At 44.3% G+C, this 23,424-nt stretch overlaps 1 protein-coding gene across 1 annotated transcript in view; it reads right to left on the bottom strand.

Moving 5' to 3' along the window:
- The window catches only part of DIP2C (disco interacting protein 2 homolog C), a 472,249-nt gene that overhangs the window by 78,806 nt on the left and 370,019 nt on the right, over positions 1 to 23,424 (bottom strand). The window contains exons 22-31 of the mRNA XM_046678001.1: positions 22,642 to 22,778; positions 21,034 to 21,242; positions 19,669 to 19,783; positions 18,954 to 19,155; positions 13,270 to 13,379; positions 11,911 to 11,991; positions 5,604 to 5,727; positions 4,799 to 4,920; positions 3,766 to 3,877; positions 3,567 to 3,676 (exon numbers count right to left, since the gene is read on the bottom strand). Coding sequence (XP_046533957.1) covers positions 3,567 to 3,676; positions 3,766 to 3,877; positions 4,799 to 4,920; positions 5,604 to 5,727; positions 11,911 to 11,991; positions 13,270 to 13,379; positions 18,954 to 19,155; positions 19,669 to 19,783; positions 21,034 to 21,242; positions 22,642 to 22,778 — 1,322 coding nt within the window. The remainder of the gene's footprint in view (positions 1 to 3,566; positions 3,677 to 3,765; positions 3,878 to 4,798; positions 4,921 to 5,603; positions 5,728 to 11,910; positions 11,992 to 13,269; positions 13,380 to 18,953; positions 19,156 to 19,668; positions 19,784 to 21,033; positions 21,243 to 22,641; positions 22,779 to 23,424) is intronic.

The following is a 23,424-nucleotide window of genomic DNA, read 5'->3' as shown; positions in this document are numbered from 1 at the left end:
AAAGATTAGAGCAGAGATAAACAAATACTCGCAGAGAATAGAAAATAGTAAAGATAATCAAGCAAACCCGAAGTTGCTTATTTGAAAAGATCAACAAAATTAACAAACCTCTAGCTAGATGAATTAAGAAAAAAAGAGAGAAGACTCTAATTATGAAAATCAGAAATGATAATGGGGAAATTTACTACTGATTCTACAAAAATGAAAAGAATTATAGGAGAATACTATGAACAACTGTACACCAACAAACTGCACAACCTACATGAAACAGAGAAATTCTATTTCATGGAATTTGAAAGACAAACTATCAAGAAGAAACATAAAACCTACCAAGACTAAATCATGAAGAACAGAAACTCTGAATAAACCTATAACTAGTAAGAAGATCAAATGAGTCAAAAAAAAAGTCCTGACAAAGAAAAGTCCTGGACCTATGGCTTCACTGTTGAATGCCTCCAGACATTTAAAGATGTACTAACACCAATCCTTCTCAATTTTTTTCCAAAAATTGAAGAGGAGATGACACTTCCTAACTCATTCTATGATGTCAGCATAACCCTGATACCAAAGCCAGACAAAGACACTACAAGAACAGACAACTACAAACCATATCCCACACTGATGCAAAAATCCTCAACAAAATACTAGCAAACTGAATTCAGTGGTATATTAAAAGGCTTATAAGACCACAACCAAGTGGGATTTATTCCTGGAATGGAAGGATGGCTCAACATATGAAAATCAATCAATGTAATACATCATATTAAGAGAATGAAGGAAAAAACCCACATGATCACCTCGACTGATGCAGAAAAAGCATCTGACAAAATTCAACATCCTTTCATGATTAAAAAAACACTCAACAGACTAGGAACATAAGGAAAATACCTCAACATAATAAATAAAAAAGGCCACATATGAAAAACACACAGCAAACATCATACTCAATGGTGAAAAACTGAAAGCTTTTCCTCCAAGATCAGGAAAAAGGCAAGGATGCCTGCTTTCATCAGTTCTATTAAATATAATACTGGAAGTTCTACCAGAGCAATTAGGTAAGAAAAATAAAAGCCATCCAGATTGGAAAGAACGAAGTAAAATAAACTCTGTTCACAGATGATATGATCTTACATGTAGAAAACCTTAAAGATTCCACAAAAAAATTTTTAGAAATCATAAATGAATTCGGTAATAGGATAAGAAGTCAAAACACAAAAACTGGTTGCATTTCTATAAACCAAATGAAAAATCTGAAAAGGAAATTAAAACAATTCCATTTACAATAGCATAAAAAAGAACAAAACACTTAGGAATTAACTTAACCAAGGAGCTGAAAGGCTTGTACAATGAAAACCATAAACATTGCTGAAAGAAATTAAAGAAGATATAAATAAATAAAAACATATCCCATATTCATAATGTCAATACTACCCAAAACAATAAAAATACAATGTAATCTCTATCAAAATCTCAATGATCTTTTTGCAGAACTATAAAAACTCATGATAAAATTCATATAGAATCTCAAGGAAACCTAAACAACCAAAATAATCTTGAAAAAGAGAACAAAGCCAGAGGACTCAACTTCCTGATTTCAAAACCTACTACAAAGTTATGGCACAAAGATAGACATATGGATCAAGGGAATAGAGAATCCAGAAATAAACCCTCACATACAAGGTCAAATGATTTTTGACAAGGGTGCCAAAACCATTTCATGGAGAAAGGACAAGTCTTTTAAACAAATGGTGCTGGGAAAACTGGACAGCCACATGCAAAAGAATGAAGTTGGACCCTTAGCTAATGCCATAAACAAAAATTAACTCAAAATAGATCAAAAACCTAAATGTAAGATCTAAAACAATAAAACTTTTAGAAGAAAACATATGACAAAAGCTTTACTTCATTGAATTTGGCAATGATTTCTTGGATATGATACCAAAAGCAGAGGCAAAAAAAGAAAAAAAGGGCAAAATTGGACTTCATGAAAGTCAAAAAATTTTGTGCATCAAAAGACACCATCCACAGACTAAAAAGGCAACCCAAAGAATGGGAGAAAATATTTTCAAATCATATATCTAATAAGGGATTAATATCCAGAATATATAGAGAACTTCTAAAACTCAACAACAAAAGAATAACTGATTCCACAATGGGCAAAAGACTTGCATAGATATTTCTCCAAAGAAGATATACAAAGGGCCAATAACCGCATGAAAAGATGCTCAAATCACTAATCATTAGGGAAATGCAAATCAAACTACAGTAAGATACCATCTCATACCCATGGGCATGGCTATTATTAAAAAATCCCCAGAAAACTACAAGTGTTGGTGAGAATGTGTAGAATTTGGAACCTTCGTGCACTGTTGGTGAGAAGATAAAATGGTACAGCTGCTGTGGAAAACAACATGGTAGTTCTTCAAAAAATTAAAAATAGAATTATCACATGATCCAAGAATTACACTTCTGGTGTTATACTCAAAAGAAGTGAAAGTAGTATCTTGAAGAGATATTTGTACACCTGTGTTCACAGCAGCACTATTCACAATAGATAAAACATGGAAGCAACCTAGGTGTCCATTGACAGGTGAATGGATAAGGAAAATGTGGTATATACATATAATGGAATATTAACTCAGCCTTAAAAAGGAATTCTGACCCCTGTTTCAACATGGATGAACCTTAAAGACATTATCCTAGTGAAACAGGCCAGACACAAGAAGACAAATACTGTAGCATTCCACTTATATGCGGTACCTAGAGTAGTCAAATTTTCAGAGACAGAAACTAGAATCGTGGTTGCCAGGATTGGGGGAGGTGGGAATGAGGAGTTAGTGTTTAACGGGGAGTTTCAGTTTTACAAGATGAAAGGAACTATGGAGATGGATGGTGGTGATGGCAGCATAACATTTTGAACGTATTTAATACCGCTGACCTGTACACTTAAATTGGTCAAGACGGTAAGCTTAAGTTAGATGTGTTTTACCATATGAAAAAAAAATGTTGATAGCATAAGAGACCTAAATGAGGTAAATTCTGCAAACTCAGCAGTCAGACCCCAGAGCCAAATAATAGAGAAAGGGCTTCCAGAGGCTACAAGAGAATTTAACAAGGACATCGCCTGAGCAGGATGGTCCTACTTCTGAGACATACATAGTAGTTCCATCCTTTGATAGGAAAAAGGATCACTGTCACTGCAACAAGCACCAATCTGGCAAGTTCTAACAGAGCCCAGGCTAAAAGATCAAGAAACTCCAGTGCACAGAGTTTTGCAGTAGACAGAATATTGGGATTTGAGAACAGGCAAGAAATAAAAATATATGCAGTTTTTTATTAGGGCCAGTGAGGCTGTTTATATAAAGAAACAGCTGGGACACTGGAAAGAATCAGTTGGCGAAGTTAACTACTGAAATGTTCATGCATTTTATAACTTGAAGGAAATGTGTATATATACCTCTCTCCATGTTTCACTCAAGTTCCCACCACACTCCTACTATACATACAGATGTAACCTGTCAATCACTGAGTGGCTTGCGAATACACCACGCAGACGCACTTCTCACCTTTACTCCAGCTAGCATCCCAGTCGTGGACACACTAAAATCAAGATAAGCTAGCGTGTCTGGGTTGGAAGGTTTGTAGATCTGGGCAGGCCGCTTCTTTGGCAAATCATCTGGAGAGCAAAATAAAGCTATTAGCCTATCTGACCTGATGAAAAAGGAGACAAGCAAACAAAGGTATACAGCTGGTTAGAGGACTGACCTGTGTCTAGTATGGGGGGCCACGCCCTGACATCCACAGCTGCAGCTGCCTCCCTGGACCGTAACAACTTACAGATCAGTTGTGTTGTCATCAAACAGGCAGAGCGACTCACCTGAGGGTCGGAGAACAAAGGATGGATGAAGGAAGGTAAACCTCGGAGGAAACACACCCTGCACACGTGCCTGCTGCTCAGGAGGCACGTTGAGGTTGCATGGATTTCAGAGCAGGTTAGACTACCAGAGACACTGCTGCCTCAGAGGAGCCAGTCCTGGCCAGCAGAGGGACAAGAGAGCCAGGAATCAGACCATGGAAGCACACATGCAGAGATTGTGGGAACTGAGGCCTCTGGAAATTTCTAGAGTTGAGTAGTATCCACAGTGCTATGATCACAGGATGGAGAAACATCCAGACTAACTGCTTTTGCCATTAGCTCTGTCCTCTGAAAAATGCCATGAATGTCCACACACACCATCAGTGTGTTCTAACAGGAGTAATTACCATGAAAGTATTCCAACATAACTATAGAAAGTATTCGCTTGTGGAGTCCCCAAACTTACTTGTGCCTCATGGTTCCTCCTCCAGGGGGAAAACATATCCTAATCCTCTGAAACTTCCCCAGGCATTAAAAAAATCAAAACAAATCTATACTTTTTAAAAGAAACAGGATACTTCTAAATCTTGAGGAAAGAACTTTAAAAAATACATGACTTTCTCACTTGGTTAGGTTCACTCAGTTGGGTTTGGTGGGGAAGTTCCCATTGTCTGTGGGACCTCCTCTCTGGCAAGCTGCTTTCTCTAGGGTGCATTCAATTCCCTTTAGCCCCTAATTCCAAGCACAGTTTGGAATCTTGCTTCCAGAACCAGAAGGTAAGCTCCTTGGGGGTAGAGGCCATGTCCTGTGCCACCGCAGGACTCACACTCCCACATGTTCCCACTACCAGCCCTCCCCTTCAAGGCCTAGGCTCTGCACTCCACAAGCCCAACACTCAGGTCTGGGCCAGAGAACGTGTCCAGACACTTCAGGCAGGGTTACCTCCACGATCATCTTCACAGTTGGCAGCGTTGTTGCAATGTTCTGTGGGTGTGGAGGACGGACGGTGATTGGCACACAGCCTGCATACAGGCAACCATAAAATGCTGCAATGAGGTCTATTCCTACACAGGGAGAAACGCAAAAGCTCTCATTGAAACAAATCAAACTGTTTAATGGCTGTCATCCCTGTCCACAGAAACACTAGCCTGGAAAAAGTCCCAAGGTTAAGTGAGCAACTAAGACCTTTAGCAGACTCTCTTCTCATCCCTGTGAGTTTTGTTAAACTTCTGCAATAGCTCCCACTTAGGTACGAGACGACAAAGCAGCCAGAAATTTAATTTCTGTCATTTGTTGAAGGAATTACTCAACTCTATGATTATCAATTTAGTAGTCAGCGATTAACTACCATTGCTTAAATGAACTACCTCAGATACCTAATAAAATAAATTTAGATACAAAAGTCTTCATGAAAGATCGCTTTATTTATGCCCCTAAAGGGGTATAGTATGCAGCACAGTCCCTAAAAGTGGTGGTGACTAAACACAGTGAGCCAGGTAGAACTGTGTTAATTTTTGGTGATAACACAGCAACTTGGTCATCAGCAATGACATGTGCACTAAAGCACCTCTCACACAGTGGCTGGCCCTGCCACCTTGGGGGCAAACCCAGGCGTGCCCTTCACCTGGCAGGTAGATGAGAGCCACATGGTCCCTGTCTGGAGCAAACCCCAATCTACCTTTCACCCGGCGGGTAGACTACTCACTGGCCCTGCCATCTCAGATGCAAACCCCCATCTGTCTTTCACCTGGTGGGTAGACAAGAGCCACGTGGTCCCCGTCTTGCAGGCGCCCTCTCTCCATCAGCATCACAGCTATCTTCTCGGCTCGCTTGTGCAGCTGGACACACGTCAGTGAGTTTGCTATTGTACCCTGTGTCACAAGAACAAGGGGGTGAGATTTTCTAACCCAACAGCTTTATTGAGATATAGTTCATATACTGCATAGTTCACTTAGTTAAAATGCACAGTCCCATGGACATTGGTACAGTCACCAACCACTACCCACCAGTCGTTTTCATCACCCCCTCAGGAGACCCTGTACCATCAGCAGTCACTGTCCTTCCTTCCCACCAGCTAAGAAGTACAGCACCAAAGAGGCATCTAGATATTTTCGTATTAACAAGAAACATTTTAGAAAATAATTACTTGACCTAAAAAACAGCTAAACTTACCAAAAAAATCAATCTAGTAATTCTGGGACTTAAGTGTAATTGCCATGGGCAGTAAACCTGCAGGACTTGTCCTATGAAAAACAAGACTGATGAAAGCTTTTTTTTTTTTTTTTGCTTGAGGAAGATCGTCCCTGAACTAACATCTGCCAATCTTCCTCTGTTTTGTATGTGGGTCGCTGCCACTACACAGCCCCCGCCAAGTGGTGTAGGTCCACGCCTGGGAACTGAACCCAGGTCACTGAAGTGGAGCATGCCAAACTTAACCACTAGACCATTGGGTTGGCCCCTGATTGAAAGTTTTTTTGAGAAAGATCACACCAAAAGTCAAGGAGGTCAAAAAACAAACAAACAAACAAGCAAAAGCAATAGTCAGAAAAACCCTAAGGAAAAAACGAATTGTCAAATTCACTTTATGTAGACTTTTTAAACGTGTGGTCATAAACGGAAAATACATTTGGATTGAAAAATACCTTAAAAAAGGTTGTTAGGGAAGATCAGTACCAAAATAGGAACAAAGAAATATTAAAAAATATGGGATTTACTGTGTAAATTGTAAAGAAAAGCATGCAGAAACTGCAAATTATAGACATACAAATAACTCAAAAAAGTTTTTCCTGAGGATACATTTTACAATTATGGTTCATATACACAAGTTCCCAGCTGTGAAGAGATCACTGTCTACAGCTATTTAAAAATTACTTCTTTATGATCAAATCCTATTTTAAAGTGATTAATAGGGGGAAGGAGCTTTCCTGAAGCAATAGACAAACTGGCCAGCAGTTTCCAGGTCAGGAAGACTCCAGAAGGTGAGAAACATCCTGGACACCTGGGCCAAATGTGTTTTCTGAGGTAGGGAACTTGAAAGGAAGGCGAGCAAGCGAGCAAGGTAACAGGAGAAGACTGTCGGGGACTGGACACGGACCCTGGCAGGCGTTCCAGACCCGAATGCCATGTGTGGAGAAAGAAATCCAAAGGGAAGTGGCACGAGCACCAATCGCAGGAGGAGGAGAATGCTGTAATGGACACAGAAGTGATCAGAACCTTTGGGGACATTAAAGGACAGTGGTGATCTGGTGACTGGACATTAGACTTCCCACCCCAAATGACCCGTCTGTTGGAAATATCTGGAGGGGTGAGGGGGGAGGGACCCAGTGGAGTGTAGAACTTTTCATAAGACATCAGGACATAAATATCAGTACCTGTCATTTGCCAAAAACATTCACAAAGTAACTGATTGTTGTATCTAGCTCGGGGAAGCAACACATTCTCTTTGATGACCTTCAGGTAGTGTGCAGGGCCACAGAGCCCCGCCTAGAAAGGAATTGCCAGCCAGGCTCTGGCCTCTTTCTCACCATGCTGGGACTGGTTCCTCCTACGGAGGACAGGTTTCTCACTGCACACATCTTCCTTAATTATTTTCCTTCCGAGGAAGGTTACAACATAAGAAAATAGAAACAGATACATAAAGTGGAAGAGCCAAAGAGTAGAATGTGGTAAAACTGGGTGAACACAAAAAGATCAACGAGACTGGAGTCTAAGAAAACTAGCCCAAATGTTAGAACTTGGTGCCTTCAAAACCAGACTGTTCCTCTGAGCATTCACTGCCGGAGACCACACCTGTTGACATGAACCAACACACACACACCCCTCGACCCAAATGTCCCGTGAGCTCTTCAGAGTGAAGATGGTGCATAGACCGGCCCCCACACAGCTAATGGAGAGGCCCAGGACCCACTCAGTTCCCAAACTGGTGGTGGTGGGGACCACACCAGTGCCTGCAGACGCTCCCCCTCTCAGCTGTCTTGGAGGAATGCCAGCACTGCATCCCTGACTGATGAACAGGTATCAGACGCATTGCTGGTGGGTGGCAGGCTGCCACAGGGGTAGGGCTGGCAGAAGGGGCTCATCTTTCTGTTCCCAGTGAGGCAGACCTTCCTGGGACATAGGATCCCATCACCACCCTGCTGTCTGCTGCTGTCTTATGTCATCCTATCTTAAACAGTAGCATTCTTGGTCTGGGCTGTTCAACTTCTGGAACTGACCTTTTCCCCATTTTCTGGAGCACTGACGCCAATTCCCCACCAACGACCAGCTTTTCTGACATATGACAAAGCCTATGAGATTTGAGAGGTGCCTGTGACTCAAGAGCAGCAGCCAAGGGTGTATCTGAAAACATGTTTTCACTCTGATTCGTGAAAATTCCCACCTATAGCTACTTAAAATGGTGAAATTTAATTGGCATGCGGTCCTTTACCTCTAGTAATGTCTGAAACAGTTTTCACAATACCGCTTGCCATTTTATGGCATTTACAATAATGAACAGGAAGCCCCCCTCACATGCTGCAGCAACTGCCCAGGAGAGGGACACCTCTCTTGGGAGTTGGGCCCTAGAGTCAGCATATAGGGTAATGGGGAATCAATTAAAGTTATCCTCAAAAATACCCTAAGAAGTGTGATGTTGGAAAGAAGTGTGTTAGTTCACGGTAAGTCCAACACAATGTTCTCTTCTCCTCTCTTCCCCAGCTTGCAAGGTTGAATACGACATGACTCCACCATCTAGTGAGCCCACACGGGACACAGGTCACACCTGGCGCCAGATCTGCTCATCACCACTCATTCTGTGGGAGTCTCAACACAAACTTTCATTTCCGGAGAAATACCACTGATTTTCAGTTACACATTTCATTTGCCAAAGTGCTCGCTGTTAAGAAAAACATGAAATGTTACAGGTGAGGGGTCCATGAAGTAGTAGCCATTTATCCTCGGGTCAGTGGTTACCTGGCATCCTCATCTGCACTCATGGCAAAAGCTGAGGTTTCCATATAGAAACCCACTGCCTAAGAAGAAGGCTCTAGTAAAAACTATCACCAGAGAAATCAGGGCTGACTTTTTCTAAAAGAAGTCATGGGTGGTATCATGACAGAATGGCAATGCACGCTAATCCACCATCCAATCCCCACTCCAAAGACAACAAATTTCAGTGTCAGTGACTGTAAATTTGGCACCATTTTAAAGTTTTACATTCAAATAATGACAACTGAAAAAATATTGAGGAATGAAGTCAAATAGGATGCATATTTTAATACTCTAAAGAAGTTTCTATAAGTAAAAAAAAGGTTAAAAGAGCTGGTTGGTGTTTCTGTAAAGAAAATTAACAGATGCTCTTTTGTATGTAAACACACTCCAAGAATGTAAGTTTTCCCTGATTTGCAATGAATTATATCCTCACTTCCTATTATAAATCCCGCACAACAACTCTTACCCTATTGACTGGACTGCGGTGGAGGAAAGCAGAAGAATGAACATTGTTTTCAACTGACAGGAAGCCTCACCCATAGCCAGGAACTAAATGGTTCACTGTTTTAAATGAGCCATGATCAAGGAGGCGAATTCACAATCAACAGAGTACACCATCCAGGATAGAGGCCAGCCTATAAATGCGGTGGGGCCACATGTTGGAATGATGGTATTTTGGACATACTGAGTTATGTAAAACATTATTAGGATGAATTTCAATAGTTTCTTTTTACGTTTTTTAAATGTTGCTTTCAGAAAATGTAAAATTATATGTGTAGTTTGTGTTATATTTCTACTAGACAGTGCTGAACTAGAAGGTTGATTTAAGTGGAAATTACATATAACAACCATAAAAATGATGTTTCTGACCTTCGGTCCAGGTTGAGCATTTGTTCTAAGTTTGCATATGGGGTCAGATAAGGTGGGAATGAGCACAGATGCTTGGGTCAGATCTGACCCTTTGAATGGTTCAGGATTTGGGTGCCTCCACATCGAGAGCCTCAGGAAAGAGCAGCCTACCACTAGAAGGGAAGGTATCTGTGGACTACACTTTCTCCATGCTGACCTGAAGTAAATTTACTCATGGCTTTGATCTCTACAACTTGCCCCATCTGATTTTCTGTTGTTTCTAACGAAGCTCTTTTTAGAGTGGAGTCATTTCCTGTGAACGCATTTTCCCAACTGATCCAGCATCTCCAACCATAGCACAGGGTCGGGATGGGAACACATGTCAACAGGTCAGACAATTTTTGACGAGCCCAGTGTTGAGGCGTAACTCCAGTTGACAGTCTGAGGGGTCTGATCTGCATGTTGCCACTCCCAAAGTTAGAGGTAGGTAGAATAGCTTATTTTCCTCCCTCTGATGGGACATACTGTCTATGAACACACCTGAATCATTTTTGAAGCTCTGTATATGTGTGGGAGGTCTGCTATTTTTCTTAAGCTACCCATTTATACCTCCTGAGTGTCTGGGCACAGATATTTATCCTTCTCTCTCCCTTCCTACAAACATGAGAGTAATGGACGAGGTCATGGTGAAGAAAGGGTTTAAAAAGTGATGCTGATCTGTCTCTTGCTCTCTCGCTGCCTCCAGTTTATGGAGGATGTCATATCATGTCACATCACGTCGTCCTATCCTGGCATGTTAGCATCACTGCCATGTTTAGGAAGCTAAGTGAAGGGCATAAGTACTCTGGCAAAGGGATCTGAGCAGGTGTCCTCCCTGGGGCGTGGGGGATGGGCTGGAACTAACACTGTGGCTTTTATCCAGTGGGATGACACTTATCCCTCTGGAGGTGATGCTGCAAATCTCTAGAGAGTCACGAGAGACTGGAGAAACAGAAGAAAAAGTCATGAACAGTCCCTAGGAGAAATGCTACTTGTGGAGGATGAGAAAAGTCACAAGAAGCGATTAAAGAGAAATCAGGATAGTGCCACAGAGCTGAGGACAGCGAACTGGGTGACGGTGTTAGGAAAGGAGAGTCTTATCTGTATTTATAGGCTGAGGAAGGAGCCAGTGGAGGAAGGAGGTAGGAAACTGGGCTGGCATGTTTTGGATACAGGCCTCAGGGTGACTACACCAAAGCTCAGGAGCTCAGAGGCCGTGCATGTCCCTGCTGGGCACCAGTGAGCACGGGGGCCCGAGAGAGGCATGAGTGCAGGAGAGGCAGGAAGGGGCCAGGGTCACAGGAACACTTTCTGACTCTTCCTGGGAGACAGTTTTGAACAGACACAGTGAACACACAAACTACTAGGGTCAACTCAGCACACGGCAATCCAAGATAACAAGAGCCTCTAGGATAGAGGACGAGCTAAAGCATATGGAAAACTGGTCTGAGAACTGGATATCAGAGACGCAGTTACAGCACGGGCATTTCTGTTTACTTGTCTTTTATCTATAGCTTTAACCAGCAAGAGGCCTTTGCACCTGAGAGCTTGCTATTTTGCAAATCTGAAAAGCCATCACTTCTTAAAGTTGCGAGTACCCATAACTTGTCAAGATGACCCAGATTTAAAACCCACTTTTCAGGCTTTATTTCCACAGCACAAGAAAAGTTAAAAAACATATTAAGACTCGCATTTAATTTTTATTGCTGATACTATTTGCTTACATATTTAAGGCTTTATTCTTAAGTACGATTATGGAACAATATCTGATGAGTTTGCTTTTCTGATGTGAAATGTGAATTACTGTTTAATTATACTTATAAAATACAAATGATTTTCATTCCTAAGAATGAAAGTCTAAATTAAAACATAACCTCTTACTTATTAAAAAAAAGCAGTTTAGTAATAAAGATAAAAATATCTCAGAGATAAGCAATTTTTCTCTGTTGTAGAGATCATTCATGACTCATTTTTTGGGGGAAATATTGCTCAAATATACGCGTACATAATATATGTATAGATAGACAGATGTGCAAACCCTTATATTTAAAAGCAAGTGAAAAGATCTCAGTTAACATAGCAACAAATAATTAAAAGGAATTCAAGTAAGTCTGAAGTGAAAGGATTATGATAAAGAATCATGAAAGCATGGACCCCACAGGTGAGCAATCATGAGGTGCGAGTTGAGCATGCCTCACCCTACAGTTGAGCAGCGTGTACAGGACGTGGTCGGGGGTGGTCTGAGCCCTCCACTGCAGGACCTCCGAGAGAAACAGGAACTGGAACAAAGCACAGCCATTAAGTTCAGACCATCCTTGTTTAGATTGGGGTAGTCTCAACATTTAAATTGGCATAGTCTGAGTGCTTTTAGGGTGCCTGTTTAAAACAGTGCTCTCCTCCACAGAGGAACGAGACATCCCCGGACAAACATAATGGACAGAATAAGCAAGTGCTTATAATGTTCCTCCTGCAGTGACTGGATTCTCTGCACCTCATTTAGACTCACAAGTCAGACAGCGGGTGCTGAGCCCCTGGTTAGGGAAGTTTCTGAAATCTGCCCAAGGATGGAGAACCACATTCCCCTTGTAGACAGAGCAGCTGAAACAGAAAATCCCTTCTCTTGGGGTTTCCAGAAGATGCACTAGTGATTTCTGGGGCTGCAATGGCAGAATCAGACCTACCCTGTTTTAAAAATGGGCTCTTTTAAATTCATTGGTTTTAGAATGATCATCCCCTGAGGTCATTCAACGGCTTTGCAAATCACACAGATTCTATGCACACACTGACTCAGCCCGTGGTGAAAAGGTCAGCCCTGCCTCATGCCAGGATATAGGACACCCATGTGACCCCTTAATGGGTTTTATTAACAGAAACATACTCTGATGTGGGGAACATGGTGATCAAGTGCTTTCAATGAACATATTACTATTTGTTACCAAATTGGCAATATTTTAAATGGTTGATTTTGTCACATTTCCTGGTGCCATACAGAGTGCGACAACCTTTTGGTGAATTGTAAGACTTCTCAAGGCTGAATGGTTATAATGGGGATGCATAGCTACATGAGACAAATTGTATGATGTTTATGGTGGAGTGGGGCCCCAGGATTTCTCCTACTGCTCCTACGACTGCTTTAAGGAGGTCTGGCTCCCAAATCTGGGTTTTGAACTGATGTCTTCTCGAATTCCAACAACCAAAGGAGTGATGCCTTTCGACAAGGTCGCTGTGAGGCAGTCTAAGAGTCAAATCAGCACTGGTGGGATAACAGAGAAAAGTGCTTAGGGGCTACAAGGACAGCACAGGGATTCCTAGACACCAGCCTCAGGCCTGCTGGTTGGGGGCTGTATCATCCACCTGTTCTGGGCCACCGTGAAATGTTCTGCAACACTGCACCCTTATAAAATTATATGGATGTCTCATGCAGAACCAAGAGGGCAGGTAGGAAGAAGAGGTCACCAAAGACACCAAAGATCAGTGGTGGATGCTGGATATGCAGGGCAGGAAGATGGTATCCGTGTATCTGCAACGCAGCCTTTGGGCCTGGCCCTTGCTCTCACCTTCCGGGCCTGGTCGTTGTCTTCAATCTGCCCCAGGTCTCTACCGCTGGCCTGCGCAATCCTCTTCCCAGACACCAGGTTCCCCACCATCACAGAGGCGGGGCCGATTTCTGGAAAGAAGCACACGTGAGGAAATCCTTACCACACAATTCCTGCCTGGGAAAGAGTTGGCTCTGGAAATCCTTTCAAAGACCTGGCTTTGAAAAAATCTTGTTAGAACAGGGTTTCAGAGAAGTCACCACAACGGTAATGATGGCAAATATAAACGGTCTCGATTAAGGGTATAAAGAAATCATGCTTTCACTGAATTCCCTAGAGTTCTCCCAAGCCCGCTGCCTTTATCTTCCAGTTAGGGGGGTGCTGAGATCTATGCATGTTAGTGATTATAAAAAATAAGGCAGAAGACAAAGGCAGAATTTAAAACAGGATGTATTTCGCCACTGAGTAGTTACAGACTCCTGGATTGTGTGCTTGCGCCCTGGTGTTACCACACGTCACTGACAGTCAACCACCAATATAAATGAAACATTGTACGTTTTTAATAAATACCTCTTGGGATGGATTTAGGGAATGTTACTGTTGAAGGGACAGGACACAGAATCACTTACCTCTATGTTTCATTGACTGAAAGGTTTTAGGTTTTCTGTCAGGCCCACAGGAACGTGGAAGAATAAACCAAAAGGCTCCTGTACAAAGTGCCTTTTACACTACCATTCCTGACTCTGTTACCAGTGCTCATTCCAGTTTATGAAACATTTCAAAAGAGAAAAGCAGACACCACCTATTCTCATAGCTTTCTTTCTTTAAGAAAGGAATTTCTTAAAGAACTATAGAAACTCTTTCAAAATTTCTGACTGCAAGAAACCCTAGGTGCCCTCCAGTTTCTCAAAATACCATCATTCACACTTTTGTTTCATTAAATTCATACATATGAACCAAGATACACACATTATACACACATTTACTAGGAAAAGATTAGACGTTCCCGGAGAACACACCACTGTGAGAGTGTGCACGTGTGTGAGTGCACATGTGACTGTGCATGTGGGAGAGTAGGGCAGATGGAGGAAGGAGGGCAGGAAGTGCGGAAGAGTGAAAGATGTTTACTAAAAGAACTGCAGTATAAAATAACAAAGACAACATTAACAACTTGTGTTTAACCCTTGGTTTGATAAAATACAAGTCAAAGGCCATTGCATCAAATTCTTTTTTTTTTTTTGAGGAAGATTAGCCCTGAGCTAACTACTGCCAGTCCTCCTCTTTTTGCTGAGGAAGACTGGCCCTGAGTTAACATCCGTGCCCATCTTCCTCTACTTTATATGTGGGACGCCTACCACAGCATGGCGTGCCAAGCAGTGCCATGTCCGCACCCGGGATCCAAACCGGCAAACCCCGGGCTGCTGAGAAGCGGAACGTGCGCACTTAACCACTGTGCCACTGGGTGGGCCCCCATCAAATTCTTATAAACTGTTGATGAAGTCAAATTACAGGTGTATAAACCAGGGCATATGTTGCACTATTTACTACACACAAAGAGCTGTATGTCTGCACTTAAGACAGAAGTTTTAAGATTTGAGTGGAGGGGTGTGGTGGCATCGACCAAGGCCTACAATGTGCACAGCTGCTGTGACAACCACGCTGACAGTCGCTCTGGCTTCTGAGCAGAAATACACTGGAACCATGGGCAGTGCGAGGGGTTGAGTGTAAGCCCCCTGGGGGTTGTCCAAGTGGGAACAGGCCCATTCTTTTCTGCAGATGTGTGGCTGACCGCAATTTGGTTTGCTGTAAAATATCCAACTTAAGCCCAGCTGTGCGGGAGAAGGCAGGGTGCTTCAAGGCAGGACTGAATGTGGAGAGCAGCCTGCAACACAGATCACTGGGCTCCGGCCTCCTGGTGTCCTTGGTGTTAGGCAATTTATAGAAGCCCTGATGCTGGTTTCCACATAATCAGAATATGCCTTATGTACTAATCCAATCGTGTTTGAATCTTCACGTGTGGTAGTTTGACACCGACGACATTTCTTTTCTTAGCTATTAGTAAAGTAATTATGAGAGAGAAAGGTCTTTTCATATTTAACAAAACAAAAAGAAAATTAGGCCACGAGGTTCATGCTGAAATGGGTGGAGCTGCTGTGGGGCTGGAGCACGTGGACAGCCTTCACCACAGAGAAAAAAGCCCTGGGAGCCTGCAGCCTGGCTTGTTAGTCACTCACTTCCTGTCTTTAGTGTCATCAATAAAGTATTCTGACGTAACTCTGGATGATTTAGGCTGGGCAGGACGGTTATGCTAAGATGTCAACTTGGAAACTGGACCGAACTGGTTTGAAGGTTTCTCTATAATTTTTTGTAAGAATTCAAACTAGGGTAGGGAAAGCATTATTTGAGGAGACACTGGATTTTCAGTGCCCTACTTTATATATTTTTACATGTGTTTATGTACACAGTGCCCTTCTCTGTCGCTGAGTCAGGTTTCTCCTTACTAAAAGGTGACTTCTGCCGGCGTTCTCCAGGCACGAAGCTTGGGCCTTATGTGTCTCTATCCCTACACGGACTTAAGAATTTATTTTTTCTGAATGTTGCCGGGAGACAGGCAGCTTTCCTGCTGCATCTGTTTACAAAGTCTGTCCTTCACCAAGAACTGAGACGCTCTTCCCCTTGTTGAATGAGGTAGGTGCATGCGAAACCCTCCTGTAGTACTTCACCCCCTCATGATTTGAAAATGTAATGTAGCAATGGACCTCCGAAATGTGCATTGAAATTCACATTTGCTCTCTTCCCACGTGCACGCTTGCAGATTTACAAAGCAACAAGTTGGCAACTTCATCTCAGTGCTGTCTAATTCCTACCAGCCAACACTTGACTAGTTCATGCAGGGACACACCCAGTTTCACCTGAGAGCAGCAAGCTGTGGAGCCCTAGAGGTGCTGTGGCTGTGGCTACTCCCACTGGTTCCCTCCAGCTGCTCTGAGGAAATATACCCCAGGGAATGTTAATGCGGGGGAGTAGTTTTCATTTTTATAATATTGTTGCCAGCCCAGCTGATGAGCTACAGTTCTTTTAACTCTTTTGTGCTCAGTTAAGATACTCTCACAGGACAGTGTTGTTAGCTGAGTAAATATGAATTCATCCAGTAAAGAAGGGAATTAGGTTGTCTACAAATTATCTAAATTTACGGGCCGTTTCAAGCATCCAGCAACATTCGTACACATAAATGGCCTCACTAGATGTCTGCTTTGGCCGCCAATAAGCACTTGCTCAGTGTCATAAATGTTTACTCCAGGGGGCCTTAGAAATCATCTAGTCCAATTCCCTCACTGCATTTTTGGAAACTGGGCCTTGAAGAAATGTCACCTGTCTGATGTCACCTGCAAGCTGCTGCAGATCATCACTAAGGTAGGGAAATTGACTTTCACCTCATAGCTGCCACATAGTGTTTGTTAAAAAACAGCTTTTTGAAGACAGAGAATTACATAATCTCTCAGTATTTAACAAGAACAGAAACGACACCAAATATCATTAAAAAAAATTCTTTCCTTACAATTACCAATCGCATAAATCTTCACTTCTTGTGTTGCAGAATTCAAGTGGGCCCAGATCTCCGGGATCACTCTTTCTGCGTGTGCTCACCCCCTAAGGAAGAAGGTTGTCTTCAGATGCTCTGTCAGCCCAACCTTGGAGCAGGGGGCCTTGGCCTTTTCCTTGGCCATGTTTTTCTTGTTGTGGGCTCTCTGACATCTGCCAGGTGAGCCGAGCCCTGCAGCTCTGGAATCATATCATGCATTTGCAAATGATCCCCCACCGTAAATATCTGTCCTAAATTCTGCGGTCACCAACTGCTGACCAGTGGGGTTCACATGGGCTTCCCCGCACCTGAGACACTGGGCTGAGGGTGGCTGATGATGAACTGAGGCGAAGAGGGAGAGGGAGATTCCAGTTCCCTCTGACTGCGCATGGGGACACCCTGGGAGCCCCGACGCAGAGCCAACATGCCCAGGTAGAGCACTGCCACATCACTCTGGAGCAGCTGATGTTTGAGATACTAGCAGACAAAAGAGGCTACTTTTCATCCTCTCGTTATGCTCACAGAAGGGCAATGCTGTTTTTCAGCAGTTCACCACAGAACGCCACACGAGGCCAGTGTGCCCCAGAATTCAAAGAAACGAGGACTTCAGTTGGCCGTAACTCTGCATTTTACTACAGCAGTCGTATAAACCAGGGATTGAGAGAATAAAATGAAGATGAGAGGAGAATGAAATGGAGGAGGAACAGTAGTTATAGAATACATGAAAATAATTAACAGGACAGAAACAAAAGAGCAGTGTTAAGTGCAAACCCAAGGTGCCCAGAGAGCAGAAACTGACTTCCTGTGCCCTTTAGGAGAATTAGCTTACCCCAGGAGAGAATAAAGCATTCCAGTGTGCAGGGGACTTTGTGACCACCTTACAAACATCTCTGCGCTGCAGAGACAACAGCAGCAAAGGACACAGAGCCAGAGACCTGCGTTCAAGTTCTGCCCTGCTCTACACGTGGGGCAACCACTTTTTCCCTGCAGCCTCAGCGTTCTCACCCTGACTAGAGTGGACCACTCACCCCCCACCTCATCCAGTCTCACTTACAGGGGGTCAGCCACGGGGCCAGATAACTCCTGCATTTACCACCAAGTCAGCTGTGCCCAGCGATGACCCAACCACCTTCAGCTGACTTGCCACAAACTCTGTCCCCTGCCACATTACCAGATGGAGCAAATGGCCATCGAGTTTGCGTCTGTCTCTACCACCCTCTGGCCCTGTAGCCTTAGGCCAACTTCCAAACCTCTCTGTGGCACATTTTCCTCATTTGTGGAGTGGAGAAAAGAGAGCGCCCACCTCCCAGGGCTCCATGAGGAGGAAATGAGTTAGTGTGCATCATGTGCTGAAACGTGGCCTGTGCAAGTCCTACATGCTGTTCTTCTGTGGCCCCAGGCAGCTCTTGCCCTGGCCTCTGGGAGGTTGTCTTCATGGTGCAGCCTGGAGGCCCAGGACCTTCCGTTACTACACTGGCAGAAGAGTTGCTTCCTCAATCCACCTTCTTGCAGTAAGTTCCCTCTCACTGAATTGTGTGCAACCCTAAAGAGCACGATTGGTTAGCTGCAGGGAGGGTAAGTATCATGGATAATTATGTACTCCCCAAATTGCAAAGCAGCAAATGTTTACTATCATAACAACATCACAAACAAACTTGGAGAACTCTTCATATGCTTCAAAGTGCTCTCCCATGTGTTAGCTACTTTGACTTCTAAAGTAGCCAATGAAACATGCAAGGAACATTATTCTCATGTGTGCCTGAGGAAACTGTGACCCTGAGAGGTCTTTACCTTCCCAAAGGCCACCCAGCTGGATTGAGGGTCTGACATCCCCTGAGAAAACTGGGCTCAGGAAACTGGGGCCTCTTTCTGTTCAAATGTTCTCCACATGCCCTGCTCTGAGTGGGTTTTGCTGTCCTAGCACAGTGCTGCATTCCACCCCTCCACGGGTAGAAAAGCACCGCTGTGAGGAGGTGGTTTCCTCCCCGGAGAGTGAGTGACTGTGGAGACCAGGGGAGAAAGGCTGGGAATCACCGATGTTCATAAGGCCTGGAGAGCATGGCATTCACAGCTCCAGAGAGCAATCTGAGACCATGCAACCCTCCAGGCCCATTAGACGTACCTGGTTGCTTCTGTCGAGGTTTAGGCAAGTTTGTGACACAAGTGTGGGGGCACATGAGGACGTTGCAGGGATGAAGGGAGCCCTCCAGGAAAAGCTGCTTTGTTTCTGACAAATGGATCCCACCGAGTGGGGTTTTGGGGAGGGTGTTTGCCGGAACCAAGGCCAGACAATAAACGCCAACTTGATGTATGCTGTCGATTGCCTGGAAAGTCACAAGAGAGGGAGCTGTGTTAGAATAGGTGTCATGAACAGACACCTAGCAGATATTCAGGCTGTGCAAAATATTGTTTGCAACACACAGAAGCTCGCGCAGCATGAGTAGGGCTGCTGGTGCAAAGACACTGGGACAAGAGGAGGGCTGTGTCACCAAACCTCACCACGCCGAAAAGTTTTACGTTGGACTTGTGGAATACGATACACCAAGACAGGGAATTTGGAGGAAAGAAAATATATTCTCAAGATCATAACAAAAAAGTTTACTTGTGATCTCACCAAGTGAATGGTGGAAGCCAGTCCTGCCAATTCCTGACCCCTAACCTCCATCTGTTAGCTACTTTCCTAGAATGCAGATACGAGATTCAGGGTTGATGCAATATCTGGTCAAATGAAGTGACAGTCAGGGAGCACAGTCAATGAAAGTCGGCCACAGCCTAACGGACGCCAAGGGAAGCTGTCATGTGACCAGGAGACAGACCCCGGGCAGGCGAAGAGCTACCTGGAGCACCCTGCTCATCCACTGGAAGCTGTCCTCCTCCGTGGAGTCCGGCCTCTGCTCGGCCACAATAACTATCCTCTCGTCATGGAGGACAGTCACTGAGAACACGGCTATCCTGTGGGGACAGAAAGGAAGCGCAGTTAGCACGCGCTGGAGATGCTGGTGTGAGGACCAGTTCTGTAATAAGGGGCTTTACGGCCACTACCAAGTACAGAGCTCAGGAGGTCACAGTGCCAACCACGACCCCAGAAAGGCAAACTGCAGTCTCAGACTCCCATGCGCTCAGTAACATAAGCTGGGCTTTGGGGGAGAAACCTGAGGATGCTGCGAGGGCAGAACAGCCCACTTCCCGCTGAGGCCGCCTGCAGCTCTGGTGGCAGGCTTCCTGCCTCTCAGTATAGACAGACGGAGTAGATGTGCGATTATTAGAACTGCTGAAATTTGGAAAGCCATAAAATTCACATCTTGAGTTCACACCTGTGAAGTAGTAATTCTCTAAATCAGCAGAACTTTCTGTTTTGGAACTAGCGGTTTTTTGCTAGATATGTCTGCCTCTCAGGGTAAGCCCAGGAGAGTGGCGACTCGGACATTTTCAGAAAGAGCTTATGGCTTAAGGACAATCCTAAGATGGCAATGCCACATCCACTTCTGCGACTCCCATTAGTTTGCAAACTGAAGTACATTCTAAATTAGTTTATGACCTCCTTCAAATTAGCAGAGAACTCAGGAACTGTGGTCCTGATTCAGTGTTTCCTGTGTGCCAAGCCGGGGGGTGGGGGGGCCATCACAGAGAGGAGCCACAGGAGCTGGTTTCCCACGCAAATTTGTCACTCAACTGTTCTCTTTGGGTCTTTCCAAATGACCTGCACCAAGATGAATATTTGGCTCTTTGTGAAGTTATTAAAAATAAATTTTGGGCTGGCCCTGGTGGCCTAGTGGTTAAGTTTGGCACGATGTGCTTTGGCAGCCCAGGTTCAGTTCCCAGGTGTGAACCTACACCACTCGTCTGTCAGCAGCCATGCTGTAGCAGTGGCTCACATAAGAAAAAAAGAGGAAGACTGGCAATGGATGTTAGCTCAGGAAGAATCTTCCTCGGCCAAAAAAACAAAACAAAAAGTAAGTTTTTCAAATGGGTATTTTTACTTAATTTACAGGGGAAGTTAATGAGAATATATTTATGGGGCTCAGAAAATTTCTATAAAACTGCCATTCAGAACTAGATGGAACCTCAGAGGTCAGAGTCCAGTTACTTCGTTTTACAGAATAGGAAACTGAGTCCCATCCATTTAAGGAATTTATACAACTTTGTATAAACAGTATGTTCCACAGAAGACTATGTGCTTAACTCAGAGAGGGAGTACTCACCTTCCCCGGTAGACAAACTTCATGGGCTCCACGGCCAGCGCTGTGGCCACAATGTCATCAGCGTTGTGTCTGCGGCCGCTGACCACCATGAGCCCATCCATCTTGCCCACCACAAACACCAGCCCCCCAGGGCCGACGAAGCCCAGCAGGCCGGTCCTCACGAAGGGGTACTCGCTGACTGGGGCCCCTGAGCTCATCACAGGGAACACCTGGGGACACAGGAGCGTTGAGAGCCCAGCCCCAGTAATGCCCATTGTCCACCCTCCCCTCGGAGCCAACTGGGCCTGCTTTTCTCTTGCTGCGTCTCCTACCTGATGGTGCTGGAGAAGCCCAGGGCCAGGCAGCTGCTGTTAGCAGACAGCCTGCAACCCAGAAGGCACCTCCCCTCCCACCCCAGTGCCTCCCACTTGCTCCCCCGGAGCCACACGCAAGGCCTCGTGCATTTCCTTCCCTGGCTTCTGAGTGTCCTAAGGGATGATCACAGAGATAATGGCAATAATCCAATCAACACTAATTAATTCTCAGGCTTATAAAAACATAGCATCAAAGTGATAAATGGGGAATTGAGGTGCATTTTAAATAACATATATTACTTGTAAAATGATCTGCTTTCATTAAAATATTTTTCCTTATTGGAACAACACTGAAAAGAAAAATATGAAGGAAGCAAATCACATGCATTCAAACTGTACATCTGTTTTCCTCAAACCTTGCAGATATGTGACACAGAAAGAGATGGGTCTTTCAGACTGTGTTGAGCCCAGTGTCAGGGACATTCTAAAGACTGAACACATGTTCAAAAAAGTCTGCACATTAAGAAATGTATATTCAAACAGCCCCATCTCCTCGTGCAAAACTTAACCAGAATGTGCGCTCCTCCTATGGGCAGGTGTTGACAGGAATTCCAAGGGCAGAGGCTGGCCCTGAGCTCCCGAGCCTGCCCTTAACCTCTCAGTCACGAGGCCAGAATGTGTATGCATGTGCATGCTAATGCCACACCATGAACATCACACGTGTGGGTATACAACATGTACACACCAAACACGTGTACCCATCACATCCATACACCCACCACACACATGTACCCACCACACACGTGTGTACACAGTACCTCACATGTGTGCACACATGACACACGTGTGCACACAGACCACACATGCCTGCTCACGCCAGGGAGATAGTTACGTAGCGTGTACATTTGCTCACACCTGGCTAAGTCTGGCCTGGGCTGAGAGGCCACGAGGGAGAGCCTTGGCTCCCTCACCTTGGTGAGGCTGTGCACACGTGCCATGCTCCTCCTCCCACCCACCTGTCAGCTGGCACTCTTACTAAATAGGCAAAGATGAGAACAGCCAAATATAAAAAAGGCCCTTTTTTAAGAAACTGTACTTGTCCTTTTTTGACACTGCTTACGAAGTGAAAACAGCACTGATAAGCCAAATTTATTGAAAACTATTTAAAAAATGGCAGAAGAAAGTGCAACCATTTAAATTATGATGAATACGTTTTATTGAGAAATCACCATCTTCTCTTTCACATCCATTTCTACGCACCTGGCAATGCTGCCTGAAGAGGAAATGTGGGTGGAGCTCACCTCCATGAACCTACCTCGAAGGTGTTCTTGGTCATGCCTGAGAGGCCGTAATAGGATGTGCCTGTGGCAATCGCACACACACAGAGCTCCCCAATTTCATCTGTTCTACACAGCTGAGGAATCCCATCCGGCTTCACTGAACACATGATGGCTGAGAGCAAATAGGAAGCACAGGTAATATTAGAGAGCGAGAGGGAGACACAGAGAGAAAGACACAGAAAGAGAGAGGGAGCGACAGAGAGAGAGGTGGGAAGAAAGTGAGAGATGGAGAAAGAGAAAGGAGGAGGGGGGGAGGAGAGAGGGGGTTGGAGGGTAGGACAGAGCAGGGAGAGAGAATAATAATGAATGAAAACACAAATGAATAGAAATAGTATATGGAACAAAACTGCCAGTAAAAAAGTGAGCCAGGGACTCATTTTCCCCAAAGCGAGTCATGATTTTTCATGTTGAGGCAAAATGTCAAATTTCATAGTTGTGACATCAGTAAATAATTACAATTGCCTTAATTTTCATGTGTAAATCGTATTTAAGGAGAGCAACCTTTTGTGCATTTGGATGGGAGGGTGACACTTTGAATCCACCTCAGGGGTGTCTGCCACATGCATGTCAGCAGAAGCACACACTTGGCGTCCAGGACAATGCGACTATGCAGAGGGAGGAGCACACAGCGCCCCACAGGCCTCTGGCTCCCTAAGTAGAAAGGAGAATTGAAGCCTCACCGTCCTAGGAACTCTTCGTCTCTGCTCTCAGATTCCCTGTTAAGGGGAGTCCTTCAGAGAACACTGGCAAGAGCTTCA

Source organism: Equus quagga, chromosome 12 (assembly GCF_021613505.1).
Source record: "Equus quagga isolate Etosha38 chromosome 12, UCLA_HA_Equagga_1.0, whole genome shotgun sequence".
Classification (NCBI taxonomy): Eukaryota; Metazoa; Chordata; class Mammalia; order Perissodactyla; family Equidae; genus Equus; species Equus quagga.
The sequence above is the reverse complement of the archived record's forward strand: the minus strand, read 5'-3'. Positions and strand labels throughout refer to the sequence as shown.